The 19,390-nt window shown below is 48.0% G+C and overlaps 7 protein-coding genes across 7 annotated transcripts; 5 read left to right on the top strand and 2 right to left on the bottom strand.

Moving 5' to 3' along the window:
• Positions 1–2,847: 2,847 nt before the first annotated feature.
• Positions 2,848–3,228, bottom strand: BKA67DRAFT_662266 (uncharacterized protein; the record flags this gene model as incomplete). The annotated part of the gene is made up of 3 exons (XM_046107964.1): positions 2,848–2,894; positions 2,956–3,072; positions 3,216–3,228. The coding sequence occupies 3 exons, from the start codon at positions 3,226–3,228 to the stop codon at positions 2,848–2,850; spliced, it is 177 nt and encodes a 58-aa protein (XP_045953991.1).
• Positions 3,229–4,003: 775 nt separating this feature from the next.
• Positions 4,004–5,873, top strand: BKA67DRAFT_594539 (spermine/spermidine synthase; the record flags this gene model as incomplete). The annotated part of the gene is made up of 3 exons (XM_046105060.1): positions 4,004–5,055; positions 5,111–5,414; positions 5,466–5,873. 3 exons carry the CDS (start codon positions 4,004–4,006, stop codon positions 5,871–5,873), a joined length of 1,764 nt encoding a protein of 587 aa, XP_045953990.1.
• Positions 5,874–6,320: 447 nt separating this feature from the next.
• Positions 6,321–7,551, top strand: BKA67DRAFT_694527 (uncharacterized protein). The gene is made up of 2 exons (XM_046109273.1): positions 6,321–6,571; positions 6,626–7,551. Exon 2 carries the CDS (start codon positions 6,728–6,730, stop codon positions 7,325–7,327), a length of 600 nt encoding a protein of 199 aa, XP_045953989.1. The 5' UTR covers positions 6,321–6,571; positions 6,626–6,727; the 3' UTR covers positions 7,328–7,551.
• A 2,140-nt stretch (positions 7,552–9,691) lies between these two features.
• BKA67DRAFT_387999 (restriction endonuclease type II-like protein) lies at positions 9,692–11,141 on the top strand. The gene has a single exon (XM_046096596.1). The coding sequence runs from the start codon at positions 9,784–9,786 to the stop codon at positions 10,963–10,965; it is 1,182 nt and encodes a 393-aa protein (XP_045953988.1). The 5' UTR covers positions 9,692–9,783; the 3' UTR covers positions 10,966–11,141.
• Positions 11,142–12,636: 1,495 nt separating this feature from the next.
• BKA67DRAFT_577575 (uncharacterized protein) lies at positions 12,637–12,965 on the top strand. The gene has a single exon (XM_046103646.1). The coding sequence runs from the start codon at positions 12,698–12,700 to the stop codon at positions 12,944–12,946; it is 249 nt and encodes an 82-aa protein (XP_045953987.1). The 5' UTR covers positions 12,637–12,697; the 3' UTR covers positions 12,947–12,965.
• On the top strand, positions 12,959–15,244 carry BKA67DRAFT_577571 (glycoside hydrolase family 47 protein). Its single transcript, XM_046103645.1, has 4 exons — positions 12,959–13,527; positions 13,577–13,755; positions 13,808–14,463; positions 14,609–15,244. The coding sequence occupies exons 1-4, from the start codon at positions 13,316–13,318 to the stop codon at positions 15,125–15,127; spliced, it is 1,566 nt and encodes a 521-aa protein (XP_045953986.1). The 5' UTR covers positions 12,959–13,315; the 3' UTR covers positions 15,128–15,244.
• Positions 15,245–18,207: 2,963 nt separating this feature from the next.
• Positions 18,208–19,357, bottom strand: BKA67DRAFT_539334 (fructose-1,6-bisphosphatase class 1/Sedoheputulose-1,7-bisphosphatase; the record flags this gene model as incomplete). The annotated part of the gene is made up of 3 exons (XM_046100616.1): positions 18,208–18,338; positions 18,394–19,175; positions 19,236–19,357. The coding sequence occupies 3 exons, from the start codon at positions 19,355–19,357 to the stop codon at positions 18,208–18,210; spliced, it is 1,035 nt and encodes a 344-aa protein (XP_045953985.1).
• Positions 19,358–19,390: the final 33 nt, after the last annotated feature.

Here is a 19,390-nt window from a genome sequence, read left to right as displayed (position 1 = left end):
ATACCGAGCTTCATGCTTCACTCAATACTCAGAAGAAGAACTTTGATACCCAAGATGCGAGGATTGTTGAGCTGCGTAGCAAATGCCGAGAATACAAAGACGGGTTGAACAGGGCTCTTGTAGAGCAACAACAACTATACACCAAATCGAAGCAGAATATCAAGCATATTGTTCATCAGCTTCAAACCGAGCAACAAGCTTCCGAGAGGTCGAGAGAGAATTCCATGAATGCAGTACTCGACCAGTCAGAGTCAACTCGGCAGACCCTTCAAAAGCATGTGAATGACGTTGCGACACATGCACGCCTGAAGATTGCTGAATGTAGGTCATTTGTGAATTATAGTTGTGGTCGACAGAGCTGACTGTTTTCAGTAGAGAACACGATCGAGATTCTGAAGGCAGATCTCGGAGGACGACAGCAAGAGCTAAATCAGGAGAGGGAGTCGAGTAAAATAGTTAGAAGTGAGCTCGAAGAGTCCCACCGGGTCAACACCGAGGTACTTCGGAGTCTCGAAGTCCAGAACACCAAAATTCTCGAGGCTGTGGAAGAGCAGCAAGGTCGTTCGAAGGACTCCGAACAAGCAGTCAACGAATGTGACAGCAAACTGAGCTCCTTGGCTGACAAAGTGGCAGAGCTCAAAGCGCAAGTCGTCCATCCCGGTTCCATTACAGAAAGTCTTGCGTCAACTCATAAGGATATCACCAAGAGCGTTGTAGCAGAAATCCAAAGCCTCGAATCATGGTTGCTCTATGCTGGCACCGACCAAAAGGGCCTTGCACGTGATAAGAAGATTGATGAAGTCATCACCCTCTGTCGCACCATTGATGAAGATCTGCGAGGTGAGGATGGAACAATGTATTGGCAGCAGAAGTGCCAAAAGGCGGAAGCAAAGTTGTTGGATGCCGCAGAGAAGCAACGTTACCTCCAGGCTGAAGCTGATAATGCCGTCAACTGTCTTCAGGAAGTTTCTGGCAAACACGAAGAGCTCAAAAGTCATACTGCGATCGTTGAGCATGAAGTCATGGAGTTGCAGGACAAAATCGAGGCTAGTCGAGAAGCTCAAGGAGAAAGTGACAGATTGGGGAACCTCCTATCTGAGAAGGATACCACTATTGCTGACCTGCAAAACAAACTTCAAGAGAGCCAGGACAACAACCAAAAGTTGCAACAAGCTCTCGACATGGTGACTAAAAGTCAAGAGCAGAATGTTACCGAGGGTGCACAAGAGATCGAACAACTTCGAGATAAGTGTCAAGACGTCATGGAACGGCTCATGGCTTCCGTCGGTGATCGTACAAAGATGGAACAAGACCTGCACAAAGCCAAGGAAAAGATTCAGCGACTGTCATCAAACCGCGAAGGCGAAGCGAAAGACCTAACGAGACTCTTGCGGGAGGATATCCGCGGAGTTCAAGACCTTACCAATAGCTTCAACGCTATTAAGACAGAACTGAGTAGTCTCAATCCAGTATCGCAATGGAACGAGAGCAGAGCCAACCTCTGTGCATTGGAGGAAAGATACAAGAATCTCATAAACGACCTTGCGGGTGCTACCAAGAAACGGAAGGAACTAGTCATGTTGAGCACAGTCAACGAGGAGCGAATTCAAGTGCTGGACACGCTGGTGGAAGCCGAAACACAAACTCCAGGAGCCCATTCGGAGGAGACGCTTCCATCGGTTGAAGAAATGGGACGTCTGCGCCGTGTCATCGTCCGATCTCCTATTGATGAACCAGTTCCTCCAGCTCCGACAGTTATGGAGGAGCGTGAGGCTCGTCGAACCACACAACCTCCAAAATCGAGTCTGAGAACCACGCGACAATCTACAAAGGCAAGAGAAATGGAAAGGGAACAGGAAAATGAGATGCAGGCAAATGCAATCGTGGCTGACAAAACATCAGACCCGAATGCACAAGCAGTGCAGCGCCGTCTTAAATCGGGGCTGGTCACTCACAGCACCTTCAACCGTCCAGTCCATAGCGGAAGCAAGAGAGTGCAAGAAGATACCGCACAAGTGGCTAGCAAACGAAGGAAAACATCTGAAGCTGGTCTTTCAGACGGCAACGCTGCCAGACCAACTCGTGCCATGTCGAGCCGTCCTCCCGTCCTTGGGGACAGAGAAACTAACGAAGAGGAGGTCGGCAAGGAAGACATGCTGATACCAACCACTGGTAATTCCAGGCTCGCAGTTGTTGACAATGGTTACTCACGTCGAAATGGTGCCAATCTCGTCACGTATGGCAACCAGGCTCCGAAGGAGTCCGGGCAGCCTTCAGGTTCGTCAAGACGATCGACGCAACGAGCGCTGACCGCCAATTCCGATAGGACTTTTTCAAGACGTTGACGCCAGACCGAGTCGCAGGGAAGTTGAACGTGAGATATGGGGAGCATTCTGTTACCGGTCAGTTATGTTTGTTAGGTGGACTTTTGCTGTGCTAAAGTTCTGATCTGCAAGTTGCAAATTTGGGGCCACGTCGTTAAACAACGGATGACTCAAATATCGTTTTCATATTTGCTTGGGGATGTACAGTGTAACATAGCTAGAGGTGCGATATGTTGCAATCAACCGTTGCTTCCAATCTTGAACGCCTTCCAATGCATATTCTTTAATGTACAATATTTCACTCTCTTACAAGTCCATACACAAGGCCTGGTGGCAGTTTGGTTGGTGAAGAGTAGTGTCGGCCTCATCAAGACAAGGACCCTGGCTATCGGCGGCCAACAGTTATGTGACTGTTTTTTTTTTGGTTCAGACATGTATCCCACATACATGGGACGCCAGGTCTTCTGAGCTGGCTCAAGACTTCCTCCGCCCTGCTAAGCCTTCGGTGTTTTGATTTGACCGTCTATTTGCCTTTCCGCTTCTGCTCAAGGAACAAAACCTTTTTCCGTACTAGAATCAAGTTATTAGCTTCGCACGGCCCTGCGCGACGCCGTTTCGAATTCGAACATACTGATCGGGTCGTATTTGAGCATGCTCATGGGATTCGCCGTGCGTGGCCTCGTGAAGCTGTAGAAGTAGCCGGTCATGGCCATCGAAAGGAGGCGCACATTAATGATGCGGGACTTGGCTGTTGGAGCACAATGGAGCTCCGGTCAGCTTTGTTGCTTTGCAACGGATGCGACAAAGGGGGAATGGGATGATGTGATTGGGAGAAGAACTGGCAGGTGCGGAATGCGGATGCCCGCTGGGAAGACATGAGTTTGAACGTACGTTTCTTCGCCATGATGGGCTGCTGCTGCTGTTGTATACTGCTCGAGAGCTTAGTAGATGCGTTGACTTTCAGGCCTCGAGGCTATCTGCGTGCTGGGTGAGGTGGTGTGAGCCTCGCGATGGACGACTTTTTGGTGGAGCTAGATGTCTTGTAGGGGCTTGTAGACTAACTCGCATTGATGCATACCTAGGTTAGAGTATTCATCACGATTTCGACTTCGCTAACCTGAAATTACTTTCACGGCACCTGCGGAATACGGTAGAGAGTAAGATAAAGGCGGCAGCTCTTCTATAAAGCAAAACTAATGGTTAAATTTGTTTGTGATTCTACAGGTACGGGTGTCCATCACATATATTCCGGTCTGCTCTTCGTACGGATCCGTACGGTCGTACAAATTGAACCTCTATTGGGAACATGTCTCGCAACGTGCTGGAGACTCCGATAAGCCGGTAGCGTCTTGGCTCATATCGGGCTCGCTCAATTCAGAGCTCAGGGAAGAGTGAACGTGGTTCCAGCTGGAGTTGAAACAAATTGTGGCTCCACCCTCTGATCCCTGAGCTTGAGCGAATGTCGCATTCGAAACGAATATCTGGCCATGTGTTCTGGTAACAAAATCCTCACTTGAGAAATGCAACAGCAGGCTGTTGAACTGTATCTTTAATTTCCAGCTTCGCCCGATTTCAAGTCATTTTTAGTTACGGACCTGTGTTCAGCCTCACTCAGTTTACCAATTCTTTTCTCTTGATGATTCAGCTAGCGTAACCGCACTGTACGTACAACCATCATCATGCCTCCAAAAAAATCAGGCAAGAAAGACGCGAAGAGGGAGGTGCCAGCGATCGACCCGAAGTCATCCTTCACGCCCGAGAACTTTGGGGCTGAGCTTAAGAACCTCGCAGATCAAGCCAAGAATGAGACTTGGGGGAAATGGGCCGTTCAGGAAGCTGTCATTTGGGCCAAGGCCGCGGCCTTGCTGGCCGTCGTTGCCGTGTACGCTAATGTTTCCGAGTTGGCCTTGTCGCCTGTCTACGGTGGCATTCCATCGTCCATATACCACTCCAAGGTGGTGATAGGTGGTGCCTTCGTGGGATGGGCTGGTAACTTATTGCTGAGACGCAACCTGCCCATGAAGACGCAGTACTTCCTTCCGCTCATCGCGGCTTATATCCCAATGATTCAATTCTACCTCTTCAAAGTGAGCGGGACTCTGGCAGCAACCCACGGTCCTCTAGTCACCGAGCTGCTTACCATCTTCCCGCTTCTGGTCTTCTCGGTCGCATGCGTGGCAGACATCCTCGAGAGGGCCGATCTGGATGGTCTGCCCAAGTGGGCTGCCGATGCCGCACCTGGCTTTCTCTCCTACGGCATCTACAAGTTCTTCGAGATGTTCGCAGCGGACAATCTGCCGTCCGGTATTGGCCAGTCGTTTCTGCAGACCCGCATGGGATGGGAATTGGTGCTTGCTAGCACTTATACGATCATGGCACCGTCAAAGCTACTATTATATAGTATCCCGGCCTTTCTGCACGCTGCGTTTTTGAATACGCATGTCATGACACCGATTGCTACCAAGTCGCTCAACTCTACCCTGAACGCAGACGGTTGGACTCTACTCGACCGATGGGAGTCAATCACAGGATACGTGTCAGTCTTGGAAAGTGATCGGGACGGCTACAGGGTTATGAGGTGTGATCACAGTCTTTTGGGCGGCGAGTGGCACAAGCTACCTAAGCCGATTGTCAGTGAGCCGGTATACGCTGTTTTCACAATGTTGGAAGCCGTGCGATTGGTGGAAGTACCAGAAAAGGTACCTGATAGTCAGGCAAAGGCTCTCAACATGTAAGTTACAGCAATACTTGCAAGGATGAGGATGTGTGCTAACATGTGATTGCAGTGGGTTGGGCATCGGCACTACGCCTTCAGCACTGATTGCGCACGGTATCGACACCACCATTGTTGAGATTGATCCTATCGTGTACGATTTTGCAGTCAAGTACTTTGGTTTACCTGCAAATCACACCGCAGCCATTGAAGATGCCGTCAGCTACACTGAACGCATTGCGCAAGATCAAGCCCAAAGTTTTGACTACATCATCCATGACGTATTCACGGGAGGTGCTGAGCCGATTCCGTTGTTCACATTGGAGTTTCTACAGTCTTTGAACAACTTGCTCAAACCGAATGGTGTTGTCGCGATTGTAAGTTCTACCAAAATACAGCAAAGTTCCTGGTGACTGACAAATGCACAGAACTACGCTGGTGACTTCACTTTGCCTCCGCTAAGCACCGTAATGCACACGATCAGGGAGGTCTTCCCCTCCTGTCGTATATTCCGAGAATCGCCAGCCCCATCCGCCGAGAAATTAGAGGAGAACGGTCGGGATTTTGACAATGTTGTTGTGTTCTGCCGTAAGACGGCGGACAAGATTACGTTCCGCCCCGTGGTTCAAGCCGACTTACTACAGAGCAGAGCCCGGGCTCATTACCTCATGCCCAGGAATGAAGTCCCAGAGTCAGCATTCATGACAGGTGACGATATCAAGCTCGTCAGGAAGAACGACACAGCTGCACTGGCCAACTACCATGACAAGACCGGGCTGGGTCATTGGGCTGTTATGAGAGAAGTGATACCCAAGAACATCTGGGAGAATTGGTAAAACGACTCAAAAGAAATGCCAAACTCATGTAACACTAAGTCGAAAAATAATAATCGATCTGCCGATCAACATTTGCCCCGTTTGAACACACTGACCCTTAGCCATGCTTGAAGAACGATGTCGCCATAACAAAAGCTTTTCTCAGCACAGTCTGTTGTTGTTGGCGCCCACAATGGAGAGCTCGATCGTGTCTTTGGTCTGCACAATGATTGCAGAAATGGCACAGATCGCTTGCTATTTCCTGCAAACCCCGACTCAAAATACTCGTCAATTCCTATCAGATTACTACAATCTCTCTGGATTAAATTAATCAGGTGATCGACCACCACCAACGGCGCAATCTTCAATGAATGGTTGTCTGACCCTTGGTATATTTCTAAGCCTCTTCTCTTTCTCGCAATCATAATTATTCAAAAGGAGCTCAGCCCGCACACTCCCTCGTTAACTAAAACATGAATAACCGTGCATTAGGAATGTTTAGTAAACGGTCAAACCAGTCGTCCACCGCCACAGCAGACATGAAGTCAGCTCTGGCCACAGATGATTCCGACCAGAGTATCGTATCCTCCAGTCATTTAGGTAAGGTCAGTCCAAAGCCAAGTCCTCCGAGGGCAAACGAAAAGCAATACCAAGGCGCCTACGTGCGACCCGCCAATTGAAGTTATCGACATCAATTCCGACGACAAAGGCGAAGAAAGGTTTGCCGATGAGCCTAGTAGAGAACGCTTTGGATAACTCGCTGACGACAGCAGACTCGTCTACGAGACAGAATTGAGAGTGTCTACAAACGTGTCTTTTCTTCCCGAAGCGGAATCAGGGCACTCCTCGGTCGACTCAAAAGTCTCATCAATTGCATGTGGTGCGACCTGCCTGATGCCAGTTGTGCAAGTCGTGTCAGCTCCGAATTGAAGATGCTCCGCATTTACGAACGGTACATTGCGAACAAAGTCTGCTTTGTCAATCCCGAACATGTCGGTGATGCGTTACTCAAACGAGTCCGGAGTGGTCGCGTCGTCAAGGCTATTAGGGAGGAAGGCAAAGCAAATAACGAAGCAGCGCCCTCTCAGCGTCTAGTAGGACAACCTCCTGCCATATCGATGCTGAGAAAGGAGAGACCGGATCCGGAAATTATCGATACCCTCTTTGATGAGTGGGATGCAGTTTCACGCGTTGAGCGAATGGCCTTGGCGGCGAATTCGTCTGCTCTTGATGCATCAAGAGATCTATTGGATGAAGCACTAGACGCCCACAACGAAGAGCCTAGCCGTGGAGCTCTTGATACAGTCGAGAATAAGAATTTCAGTGTGCAGAAAGATACCACTGCAGTGGATTTGGAATGCCAGGAGGTAACTACAGCCATCCACAATGGTGATCAAGCCGAGATGCCCAAGCCCGCCTACGGCAGTGGGGGCCTTCTGGCTCCAACAGCAAACACTCTCCTGCCCCAGCAATGATCCATAGTTCACCCTATTTTGGTAGGCCTTTTTCTGCCTCCAGTACCCACGAGTTCACTGCCAGAGACGAGTCCCTTACTGAAAGCCAGAACCGTGTTTCAACCAGCTTAAGACCATCTCGTGTCTTACGTGGCCCTAACAAATTTTTTTTTTTGAAAACGATTACCGTATGGCTGTGGGTCTTGTAGAGTCGCAACAGTACCGCAAAATTCCGTGTGCCCCAGGGTAAATGGACGAAGGTCGACGATTGCTAGTAACCCTCAACAGTAATAAGAATAAAAAGTATCGCCGCCCACTTAGGGACATCGTTGACTCGTAGCGCCAAACCAAACGACTGAGAAAATCATTAGGTGGAGGCCTTAACGTAATATATATTATACCCGTAAGAGGTTGCAGACGTCCAAGTGTCAATTCGACAAGGGTGTGTGGGTAGTTTCAGTCGGCAATGTGGCAGGATATCGTATTACAATTTCGCGTAGTAATTAGTACTATTTGGAAAACATTTGTACACGAGAATGTGTCTTTCACCATTTTTAACGGACATCAAATTCTTTTGGAACATCAATTGTTATAGAACAATTTTACCAAATCAGCCTAGCAGTATACACTAATATATTACCAAAAGATAGAATCGACATGTTTTCTTCACAACTGCCTTCGCACGTTTGACGTATTTCTAGATAATGTGATTTTTCAAACTATGGCTTCCAGAGAAGAAAGAGAAAATCTGAGGAACAGCCAAGAGCTCCTATTTACTCGTAAGATCTTCTAGATTTTTAAGCTTATCATCACAAACACCTTCAGACCCATCAATTGCTGTAGTACATGTGTTCATAGAAGCTCAATTCCGACGATGCTATTACGACAGGTTCTCTTAGTGAACTCTTGTTGTTGCTTATCAGCTCTGTTCAACGAGGAGATTTTCACGAACAAAAGAAATAATACATATACATATATATATATATGTGTGTGTGTGTGTGTGTGTGTGTGTGTGTGAGCGTATGAAGTCATATCTACCTAATTAACGAGTGTGGGCATTGTACCAAGATTATCAGGAAATCTGATAATCTGGTTGTGACGCTTGTACACGATTTTGGTTTAGGTTTATACACTCTCACAGGTTGCAGCTTTGAGCGTTGTCGAGTAGGAGCGGTACGAGTTCATTGACTAACTTATTCCAAGTTTCTATACAAGGCTGACCTCGACCGCCACGAACCGATTTAATTCCTTACTATAACTCCTGAAATCTAAAACACGAATAACGGGACGTTGCTATGATGAGTTTCACCCACCTACGCAAGATAATAGCACGACTGTTGTACTCGAACTGCAGCTAGGTAGCAATAAATAATTTTGAGGTATCTTTTTAGGAGTACGTCTGATGGATATGACTATATTGAATGGTTGAAATGAGCATGTAAGGAGAGGACCCTGATTGCAGATTGATTTAAGAAACTGGTTTTCATAATTGGAGGATCTAAAGGAGAAGTGGTAGCTTCGTGTTTAACCTTATTACTTGGCATGGACGTCACAACTGTATTTGCCCATTGAAGGACGGGTAGAGTAGCATGCTTGCCGACCGGACTTCTCAGATGTGAGGTGAAGCAGGAACACAAATTATTCTTCAACTTTACCGACTTTTAGAACAGAATATTGTGACATTCAAAAACAGTAGGCCCACCGTCAATAGGACGATGTTAGTCTCAGGGTATATATTCGTTGCCACAAATATTTACAAACACGTACGTGCTGGAGTCGTTGAAAAGACTTTGTTGCCTGGTGGCTTGAGCGTCGGAATTTATAACAACTTCAAATAGTTGCGCATAGGCGATATCTGCCGCTGAGCGTGTCATAAAATACTTGGTTAATCAAGTCTCGAAAGACTTGTTCAAGCGAAAATATCCCATTTTCATGCACCAATCTCACGCAGCTTGCCAGAGGGCAGATGATCCGCGAACCGACTAATCTCGGCACAATCTATACTATAAATGGAAAGGTGCCTGACAGGAGAATAAATATTGCGTTCTTCATTCTAACCTAACAAATCTTTTTTAGGCCGTTGTTAAATAAAAATAAGAATTGGTAACCTGACGGGATGCGACGCTTCCGCTTGATCGAGGGGCTTAACTTCAAGGCTGGAAGTGTACATCCATGGCATGTACGCCTGAGAACACTCAAGAACCACGCAAAACGGAGGGATTACATATGTGTGAGAAGCGAATTTATTCATGGACACTGGAGCAGCAAGAGTTGTGTTTCTAAACGGGAATAACGTCCAGTCACGCATACCTAAACATCAAGCACACTAAAATAAGTGCTTTGAACCCCACCTGGCCGCCACGCAACCAGCTGGCAGCCCAGTTGTACTGTCGCCTTGCCGGCTTGATGTTTCGCAACTTGGTCGCGTCACTGCAGGTGCTTTCATAGAAGTTCGCAGGCACTCCACAACCGCCAACATGGACGACGATGACTTTGGTGCTGACTCGGAATTTCTGAGTGCTTTGGCAACTTCTACAGGTGGAGGAGATTCAGGTCAAAGCAGACAGCGGGCGGCAAATCGCATTCAACAGCCCAAACCACAGAAGATACAGCAGCCGACGCCTCAAAGACTAGATAAAGCACCGCCCGCTAATAGCTCGGGGCCAAAGATTGTACAGCCTACACCACAAGCTTTACCTCAACGTTCGGTAGGATCATCCATTCTAGTGTCACCTCGACAGAAGGGCAACCCCGTATTGGCAGCTTTGCGGTCTGTTGCGTGGGAATACAGTGACATTCCAGCCGATTATGGCTTGGGATTAACGACATGCGCTCTCTTTTTGAGCCTCAAGTATCATCGTCTGCACCCAGAGTATATTTATACTCGCATACGGAATCTGCAGGGAAAGTACAATTTGAGAATTGTCCTGACCATGGTGGACATTCCAAACCACGAAGACTCCCTCCGGGAACTTTCAAAGACCTCGCTTGTCAACAATGTCACGGTGATATTATGCTGGTCCGCTGCTGAAGCGGCTCGCTACCTGGAGCTCTACAAGTCGTACGAACATGCCAGCTTCTCAGCAATTAAAGGGCAACAGGCAACGAGCTACACTGAAAAGCTAGTCGAGTTTGTCACAGTGCCGAGAGGCATTAACAAAGCCGACGCAGTTTCTTTGGTCAGTGCTTTTGGAAGCATTCGGAATGCTGTCAACGCGGATCCAGAGCAAGTGGCCGTTATTGGAGGTTGGGGAGAAAAGAAAGTCAAGAGATGGTGTAGTGTGGTTGAGGAGCCTTTCAGAATTCAGCATGCTGCTAAAAGACATCTTGCGACCAGTGAGAACAGCAATGTTATTGACCAGGCTGTACCCATCAGCAGAGTGCCTTTACGAGAAATGCCCACGCTCTCGACGGCCGTCTCACAGGACAATTCAACCCCTCGGCCTCCGCAACCTGAGAAATCCAAGAGCAAGCCAAGTCAGTACCAAATATGGGATCCAAATGATGATGAAGAGGATGAAGAAACCATGATTGCAGCGGCTATCGAGGAGTCGAAAAAGACTGCTGCACTGGAGGGCTCATCAATTGTTCGACAGCAGGAAGACCAGCTCAGTGAGGGGATCGCCGCGGCATTGGCCAAGCTTAGGGACAAGGATTAATACCAGGCAATGGACAGTGTTGGCCGCAAGCAACAATGCAATCGAAATTATTACATCCCCTGCATAACTCCGAATTCGGCGGGGGCCTGCCCGGGTATGCCCTGAAATATTGTCCCCAATACCTGGCATCTAGGCGGAGATTATGCTCAATCACAGCCTATTTCAGGCATCTGTATTCGTGCTGCTTGTTTGCTTGCTTCCGTTCTGCAGTGGCTCATAGGTAGGCCGTTGTTACATCCGGTTTTCTGCCCTGGCCATGCTCGCGTCTTCCTCTTAATCAAAGAGGCAAGATGTCATGGCTACGGTAGATCAGGCGATTGGCTTGCGTAACGTATACTCAAGCCACGCGACATGCAGGAACTCAATGACTATGCAACGAGGGGTCGCACTCGAAATACTCGTTACTTCCTGAAGGAGATTCTGACTTCAAGCTTACTCAATATCGGATGGCTACAGCTCGCGCATATCCTAGAGTATGCACGTCCATGTCCATGCGGACAAAGGTGGTACGGTGTAGCAATCATGAGATGTTACACCGCAGGCACCTGTGCATGCTTGCCTCGCATCATGTTAGGCGAGGTGATAACAACTCGGAGTGGTCAGCGGATAGAATAGGGACCAAGCTATTCAGGTGGTGGATGTTCTACTGCAAATCTGGTCTACTAGGAATTTGTAGAAGCAGCCATAGTTCTTTACTAGCCTAGGCAAGAGAAAGAGTAACATCGCCTCAGCAACTTCTGTCACAAAGCATGTCTTGCTTGGTCTTATGATGGCTGATTGATTTGATGGTCGGCCATGGCGAAAGAGCTCCCCCGCAGATCAGTGATGCGCTAGGAGAGAATCAACCGCCGCTAGCTGCTCCCCCACAGTGAGATGCAGGGGTCAAATCAAGCTCATTTCAAAAGTGTCCAGTGCTTGTGCTAGATCTTGGGTCATTTGTCTGTAGACCGGCCAACATGCTGCAAGACATGGGCCAAAAGAGCCGAGACCACAGATTATCACAATCTCACGCGTTGCAAATGCAAACTCGTTGCACGCGTCTAAGAAGCTGCTTTGTTTACCGCAGCTCAACCCTAGATAATCCTACATACCATTCCCTTGTTCCGCGGTTCCGTTGTTCGAACTTTGTTGAGGAACAGACATTCCCAGCCTACCACTCTTCCGGAAGGTCGGTGATAGGCGGCCAGCCTTCATTCACACTTCTGAAGCCATGGTTATTTTTATACATCAACTCATGCCCGTTTGATGAGTGCATTGCCCTAGTCTGGCCAAACCAGATCGCTCTTCGGCGGTCGATCTTCACTTCGAGAATGTCCAGTGCTATCCTCGCAGCTGACCCTCTATTTAACTAGTCTCAGTCTTTCTGTACTTGATTGGACTATCTCTCGAAGCGGTTTTCATAGCGACAAATGGCTCTTTATTGAAACAATAGGCGAGAAGGTCGTGGCACATGGTACCCACGATGCCAAATGCCCTTGCTCTTACCCTAATCTCGTGTTTGTATCTCTGGTCATTCATTAAATGTTGAGTTACATGCACTTTACCCATGGCCTGGTCACCCACACGACTTAGCTGGATCTAAGATGGCAGGGTTGCCGGCTTTCCCAGGATCGTCGTTCCCTTTAGTGAAGCGGGTCTAGTGCCTGCAAGTCAAGGCATGTTGATGACATAGGAAGGTTCAATAGGCCTGGATGGACTCTTCCTCCCCTGCCTGCATGGGATCTACTTGTCCATGCTCATATTAACAGGCATTATGCTTCGTGTCTTACAGGTCGTGTCTGCGCATGGAGGTTCCGTGACTTGGTCTATATCAGGGACTCTTGTGTTATACCGTCTTCCATCCGATCTGGCGATCACAGTTCTAGTTATGTCCCCCTGTCGCCGGCTTTTCATCAGGGTCACGTTCATTTTGCGAGTCAGTTTGCATTCGTTGATACGTACATGCATTGAGAATCTGTTAGCCAATAGAATTCTGCAGTAAATACTATTATAATGCTCACCTAGATACGCTCGGAAGAGCCCGTAAAGTGTACATGACTTGATAGTACATAGTCGGAGACCCTTCCACAGTGTAGAGTTCTTTCAACAAGCACCTTCCAGCTTCTTGCCCCAACATTAGTGGAAGGCTGCCACGGGGACATGGGCTCATGTGCAAAGGTGATCAAGACACCTTGGAAGTCCCTAACATAACGGCCATCCTACGCGCTGTATATAGTTTGGCTGCTTCTGCCGTCTGCTTTGCTCCCCCCCAAGAAAATAAAACTTTGTCCTACTACTCACTGGACTCTACTCTACCTCAGGTGCTGACAATACCCAGTAGCCAATACCTTGTCAACTTTCTATTTTTACGATGGTATCATTTAAGCAGGCTATAGCCACTTTGGCTTCCGTGGCTCATGTCCTTGCTGCTCCAGCAACTCCCGGCACGGCGGACTATATCGCCCATCCAGAAAGGGCTGCAGCGATCCAAGAAGCATTTGACAGAGCCTGGGCAGGTTACTACACATACGCCTTCCCCCACGATGCACTTGCTCCTCTATCGGAATCCTACCTCGATGGCTTGTGAGCATTTCATACTCGCGATCAAGGGTCGTGCTAACACCTCTCACAGTGGTGGTTGGGGAGCAAGTGCTGTTGATGCACTTTCCACAGCTTTGATCATAGGAGACAAGAAGGTTGTCAACCAGATTTTGGATTACATCCCAGACATCGACTTTTCGACGGCAAACTACACTGGTTCTATCTCCCTTTTCGAGACAACGATTCGTTACCTCGGAGGTCTGATCTCTGGTATGTTTCCTGCCGGGTTTCTGCAACAATTGTGATACTAACAGTCTGGTAGGGTATGATCTCTTATCTGGTCCCTTAAAAGATTTAGCGGACGATGAGGCAAAAGTGTCTGCGCTATTGGAACAAGCAGTGAAGCTAGCCGATTTGTTGTCAGTTGCTTTCGACACACCCAGTGGAATTCCCATCAATGACCTGGACTGGCAACCGCCTCGTCCCCAGAACGACACTACCAATGGTATTGCGACGATTGGTACCCTAGTCCTGGAATGGACAAGACTGAGTGATATCACCGGTAATAAAACATACGCTGAGCTATCACAGAAAGGAGAGGCGTATCTACTTGATCCTCAGCCGAAGAATATCGGAGAGCCGTTCCCGGGACTTCTCGGAACGTATCTTGATGTGACGAACGGCTCGTTCGTAACCTCTTCGGGGAGCTGGGGTGGCGGCGACGACAGCTTTTATGAGTATCTTATCAAGATGTACCTCTACGATACCGAGCGCTTCGGTGACTACAAGGAACGCTGGGTTGTGGCTGTAGATTCCAGCATCAAGTATCTCACATCTCATCCATCAAGCCGCCCAGAATTGACTTTCCTTGCGGCTTGGTCTAACTCGACAAGCCTGCGATATGTCTCTCAACATTTGGCATGCTTCAATGGAGGCAACTTCATTCTTGGTGGACTCACTCTGAGCCGACAAGACTATGTAAGTACAAGATTCTGTTATATGGCTGCTATTACCAGGTCTTTTATCTAGACCGTTCGGGCTTGAGGATTGAGGAGATTGCTGTTCCGGTCAATGACTAGCCGACGAGATAACAAGAAGACTTACGACGCTAACTTACATTCAGATCGATTTCGGTCTTCTACTAGTTGATGGCTGCCATGACACATATGTCGAGACAGCGACCGGTCTTGGACCTGAGGTTTTCGCATGGCAAGATAGCGTCACCAATAGCAGTAGCAACACAGCGGCACCTGCCGACCAGGCGGACTTCTACAAAGATGCAGGCTTTTGGATTAGTAGTTCCGCTTACGTTCTTCGTCCCGAGGTCATTGAGAGTTTTTACTATGCCTGGCGTGCCACTGGTGACTCCAAGTATCAGGACTGGGCTTGGAGCGCCTTCCTGGCCATCAACAAGACGTGTTCCGTTGGTGATATCGGGTTTGCGGGTGTTAGCGATGTGAACTCCCCGGACGGAGGTCAGAAGTACGACGAACAAGAGTCCTTTTTCTTCGCCGAGGTGCTCAAATATGCATATCTGATTCAAGCCGAGGAGGCAGAGTGGCAGGTGTCTGCTGACAAGCACAACACTTGGGTCTTCAATACGGAAGCGCACCCTTTCAAGGTTGCTGGATCTGCAGCGTAGTTGTATGTCACTCACGATGGGCTCGATGCGTGATTGTCGAATTGCATAGATTATGGATTGTCGACGTTCGGAATAGTCTATTATAGTCTCCTTAATGGTATTATAATTCCTTATTGACTTTGCAGTCTTTCATTTCCTGCCAATAATATGGGGCCTGTGGAGATCAGTCATGCATTACTTCAGCTTGGTATGAGTCGTAGCACACTGCAAAATCGCATGTTTGAAAGTAATTTCGCGATAGGACAAAACTAACCTACTGTGGTTCGGTTCGGTTCGTTACTTGGTATGCCAATAGCTTGTCAGCTCATGCATTCCTGGTTCATTCCCAAAGACGGGAGAGACAATGCCTGTAATTTGGCCTTATCGGGTGAATAATACCACCACCTACAATCAGAGATCAGTATCAACGTTTTTCATGATGCCCCGCGACCGCGATTGTGAATCTATTTCTCTGATTATGATTGCCAAATCTCAGAGCACTTCAACCTGGCCACAACAGCATGGATGATGCCGCATCCGGCATAAGTAAATCCGGACAATAAGTATCCTAGACTAGGATTGAATGAACTGTATACCTCCGAAATAGCTAATACCTAAGGGTTCTATCGTTATGACTACACAAGTCTTGACATAGACCCCATGGTATCTTTCGACCCCTGGACTTGCTTCCGGATCGACCACGTGACACGATCCGGTGTTCTTTGCGGCGGGTACGGCATACGGCTGACCAACCCAATAGCAATTATCAAGGGCTGTCATACACCTGGGTCGAGATATCCATATCCATGGGGTTCTAATCGACCATGACGCACTACTCGGATTACGTGAGAAGAATAAAATTTCGGCTTTCTGGGCTAATGCAATCTGTATTGGTCATGAGAACAACCTCGAGGTGAAGGGAAAGGTTACACAAATGTATAGAATATATGCTAGCGCCAATCATATTATTTTTGGAGTCATACTTGCCCTTTCTAGCATGTGTACGGGGCCGACATAGTGTATCAAAGAAAATCATTTCCTTGTGGCTGTTTCACAATACTCGTGAGGACCCTCTGACCCATTATGAAGAATTAATTACTGACTTGGGATGCTGTGGTGGTGGAACGGAACTTGGGTTGCTCAGGAACTTGGCAACGCGCAGGCGGCCAAGTTTATGTACAGTTCCAACTTCTTTCCATAATCTTACTATCTCTAATAATCTTACTCTTATGACACTGCCAACCTCAAAATCACGCAGTTCTCTCATCCATTTTGAGTCTTGTGTTCAAGATACCGAGCACATAATATGATGTACATTAGTCACAAGTATGTAAGAAACAGGCATGTTAATTTCTTATGACTCATGAACAATTATCGGCGTTAATACTTCGGCCACAGAAATAAAAATATTCTCGATGCTGGGCATGAAGAACAGTGTGACCTGGGTGAATATTCGGCCAGACTATTCAAGACCGGCCACTCATGTCTTTCGCGGCAGTCCTCGCCTCTGATATCATGATATACCATGATCTTGAAATGTTCTTTCTAGTTCATCTTGTCCACGACATGGGATCATCTCCAGCTCGTCCCTGCACTTCATGGATCGCAAATATGACTTACTGCCGCACGACGGCGGTTTTACAAATACTGGCCGGCACTGCCTCTGTTCAAATGAGCGCCTGTTTGCCTGATATCTTTCTCCAATGGGTTCTGGGCTCTTTATATGGACGGAGTCCTCATCGGTGTCGTGAAGGATGTAAGAGTCCAGGGGACGGATGAGCCATTTCAGATATATTACACCGACGGACGCGGAGATTGGACCTGGGATCTTGACAACATTGTTGCCTAACTAGCATCGGGCGGACTGCTACTTACGGCTGCTGGTCAGAAACTTTTCGAAGGATAGGAAACGCTGGGCTTATGCACATGGCTATAAGCAGATTACTGAGCGACATATTGAATTCAGGGCGTATGAGCACTCGGGAAGGATGGGTCAAGCATTCGGAGAGCGGTGCCGAGCAACCACCGCCTGATCGAACAAAGACGGAATATCCCCAGCCTACCAGGGCGCTGGAGATGACAGCGGCAGAGTATCAAAGCAAGCTCTTTCTTGTTTTCCCTAGGAGACGCCACAATGGATTTGCTTTTTCGGGTAATGGAGTAGATGATGCCAATGACGACAGCTTTGCAGAATTTGGCGCCGACGGACTGTTTAGCGAAGAGAAGATCCTAACCAAGGCTGCTTTTCAAACTGTAATTTGCAGCCTTCTTCTGACCAAGGGAAGGAATCTCCGTCTCGCTTCATAGGTCACTCGGCCTGGCGATCGTCTGTTCGTGTTGTTTGGGATGCTCGGGGCGGCCATCCTGCGGCCGTGCGCTAGCGATGGAGAGTATATGTTCGTCGGGACAGCGTACTCTCATGGTTTTCTTGGCGGTGAAGATTTGAAGTTGCTTGAACAAGACATGTTTTCGAGGATGCGAGTCAAATTGCAATATAATTGCAATATTTTCTGTTTTGGCTCTTGCTATGTAAACGTAAGTTGAAAAGGAGCTGTTTAGTTATGTATTTTTATAGAAACCCTAAATCTGCCCATGCGCGCTCCCTTTACTCTTATTTCTACCGTAAAATTGCATAATAGAGGAGTCGTAATTTCTTGTATAGAGAATATCATAGAGTATATCACAGAGCTTTGAGATAGAAGGAATTAGAGTACCTGGGAAGGATGGGGTAATTTATATCCTTCAAAACATCAAACAGGCGGATTATCCGAATGCCTCTAAAGTAGACTGACAGATACCATCGGTGAGCGTCAAATTCTTTCCCCGTGGATCTGTTGCGTAAGCCCAGCTAGGATGTTTCTTTTGGTTGAGTAAAGGTACACAGTATTGCGGTCGCAAAAGTAATTTATTACAAACAGAGGCAGAGTGAGGTCACAAGTGCGTATATGAGTAGGCGAAATCATCAACATGACGTACAATCCCAGTCAATTGATATTAATGGTGCACATGAACTCCAAGGCTTGGCAGCCTAGTCCCTGATGATATACCCAACTCATTAAGCGCCAGACAATTTTGCAGATATCCGATAATGTTCAATGTGATTACTTGTGGAAGGACTTGACCTTCTCAACCTCGTCATAACTACCCATAAAAATTCCTGACTTGTCGTGGATACTTTCTGGGACAACCTCGAGCATCCTGTTCATGTTGCTGTCAATTGCCAAACCACCCGCTGCGACGTCATCAGTTTCAGGTCATCTGCAATGGTGGGAGATGTTGTAACTTACCGTTTTCAAATACCATGGCCATTGGCGCACACTCGTACAGAATTCTGAGCTTTCCCTTCGGGCTCTTCTTATCTGCGGGGTATGCAAAGATGCCTCCGTACAATAGCGTTCTATATGCGTCTGCAACCATGGAACCGATGTATCTTGCGCTGTATGGCTTGCCGTCGGCCTGTATCTGCTTCAGGGAGTTGAAGTACTCCTTAGTGTTGTCTTGCCAGTACAGTGAGTTACCCTCGTTTGCAGAGTAGATGGCACGAGACCTGGGGATCCTCATATCCGGGTGTGTGAGGATGAACTCTCCGAACGACGCGTCCAGAGTGAAGCCGTTGACAGAGCCGCCCTTCATGGTGATGACCAGCTGGGATGAAGCGCCATACATGGTGAAACCAGCAGCCAGCAGTTCGGTTCCGGGCTTCAGAATGTCCTCCTTTGTGCCCGTCGAACCCTCGGCAAGCTTGTGGATACCGAAAATGGTACCCACCGACACACCGGCGTCCAAGTTGGACGAGCCGTCGATGGGGTCGCACGCTACGGCATACCGGGCGTTCTTCTGATCCTTGAAAAAGATGATGTCTTCCTCCTCTTCTGATACTACCAAGGCACACTTTCCAGACGATCGCATTGCCTCAATGAAGATGTCGTTGCCGATCACGTCGAGCTTCTTCTGATCATCACCGGTTGCGTTCGATTGACCAGCCAAACCGGTCAGATTGACTAACGTGGCTCGGCGAATGTAGTATGCGATGGCTTTGAAGGAGAACTGTAGGGCGTGGCATAGAAGTCTGGAATTTTTCCGTGTAAGTCAACAACCATGTCGTGGGGTCATCGGAAGCGTTACGTACGTGAAGTCTCCTGTTGCCTCTGCAACCTTGGTTTGCTCTTCTGTGAGGAAACGGGTTAGGGTGACAATGTTTGTGTTGATAGTCGCCGTCTCGGCGGGAGGCACATCGCCGGTTGAAGCCATTGCGATCGTTTGGTGTTGGTATGTTTAATCTGA

This window comes from Truncatella angustata, assembly GCF_020726525.1.
Source record: "Truncatella angustata strain MPI-SDFR-AT-0073 chromosome Unknown BKA67scaffold_8, whole genome shotgun sequence".
Classification (NCBI taxonomy): Eukaryota; Fungi; Ascomycota; class Sordariomycetes; order Amphisphaeriales; family Sporocadaceae; genus Truncatella; species Truncatella angustata.
The sequence above is the reverse complement of the archived record's forward strand: the minus strand, read 5'-3'. Positions and strand labels throughout refer to the sequence as shown.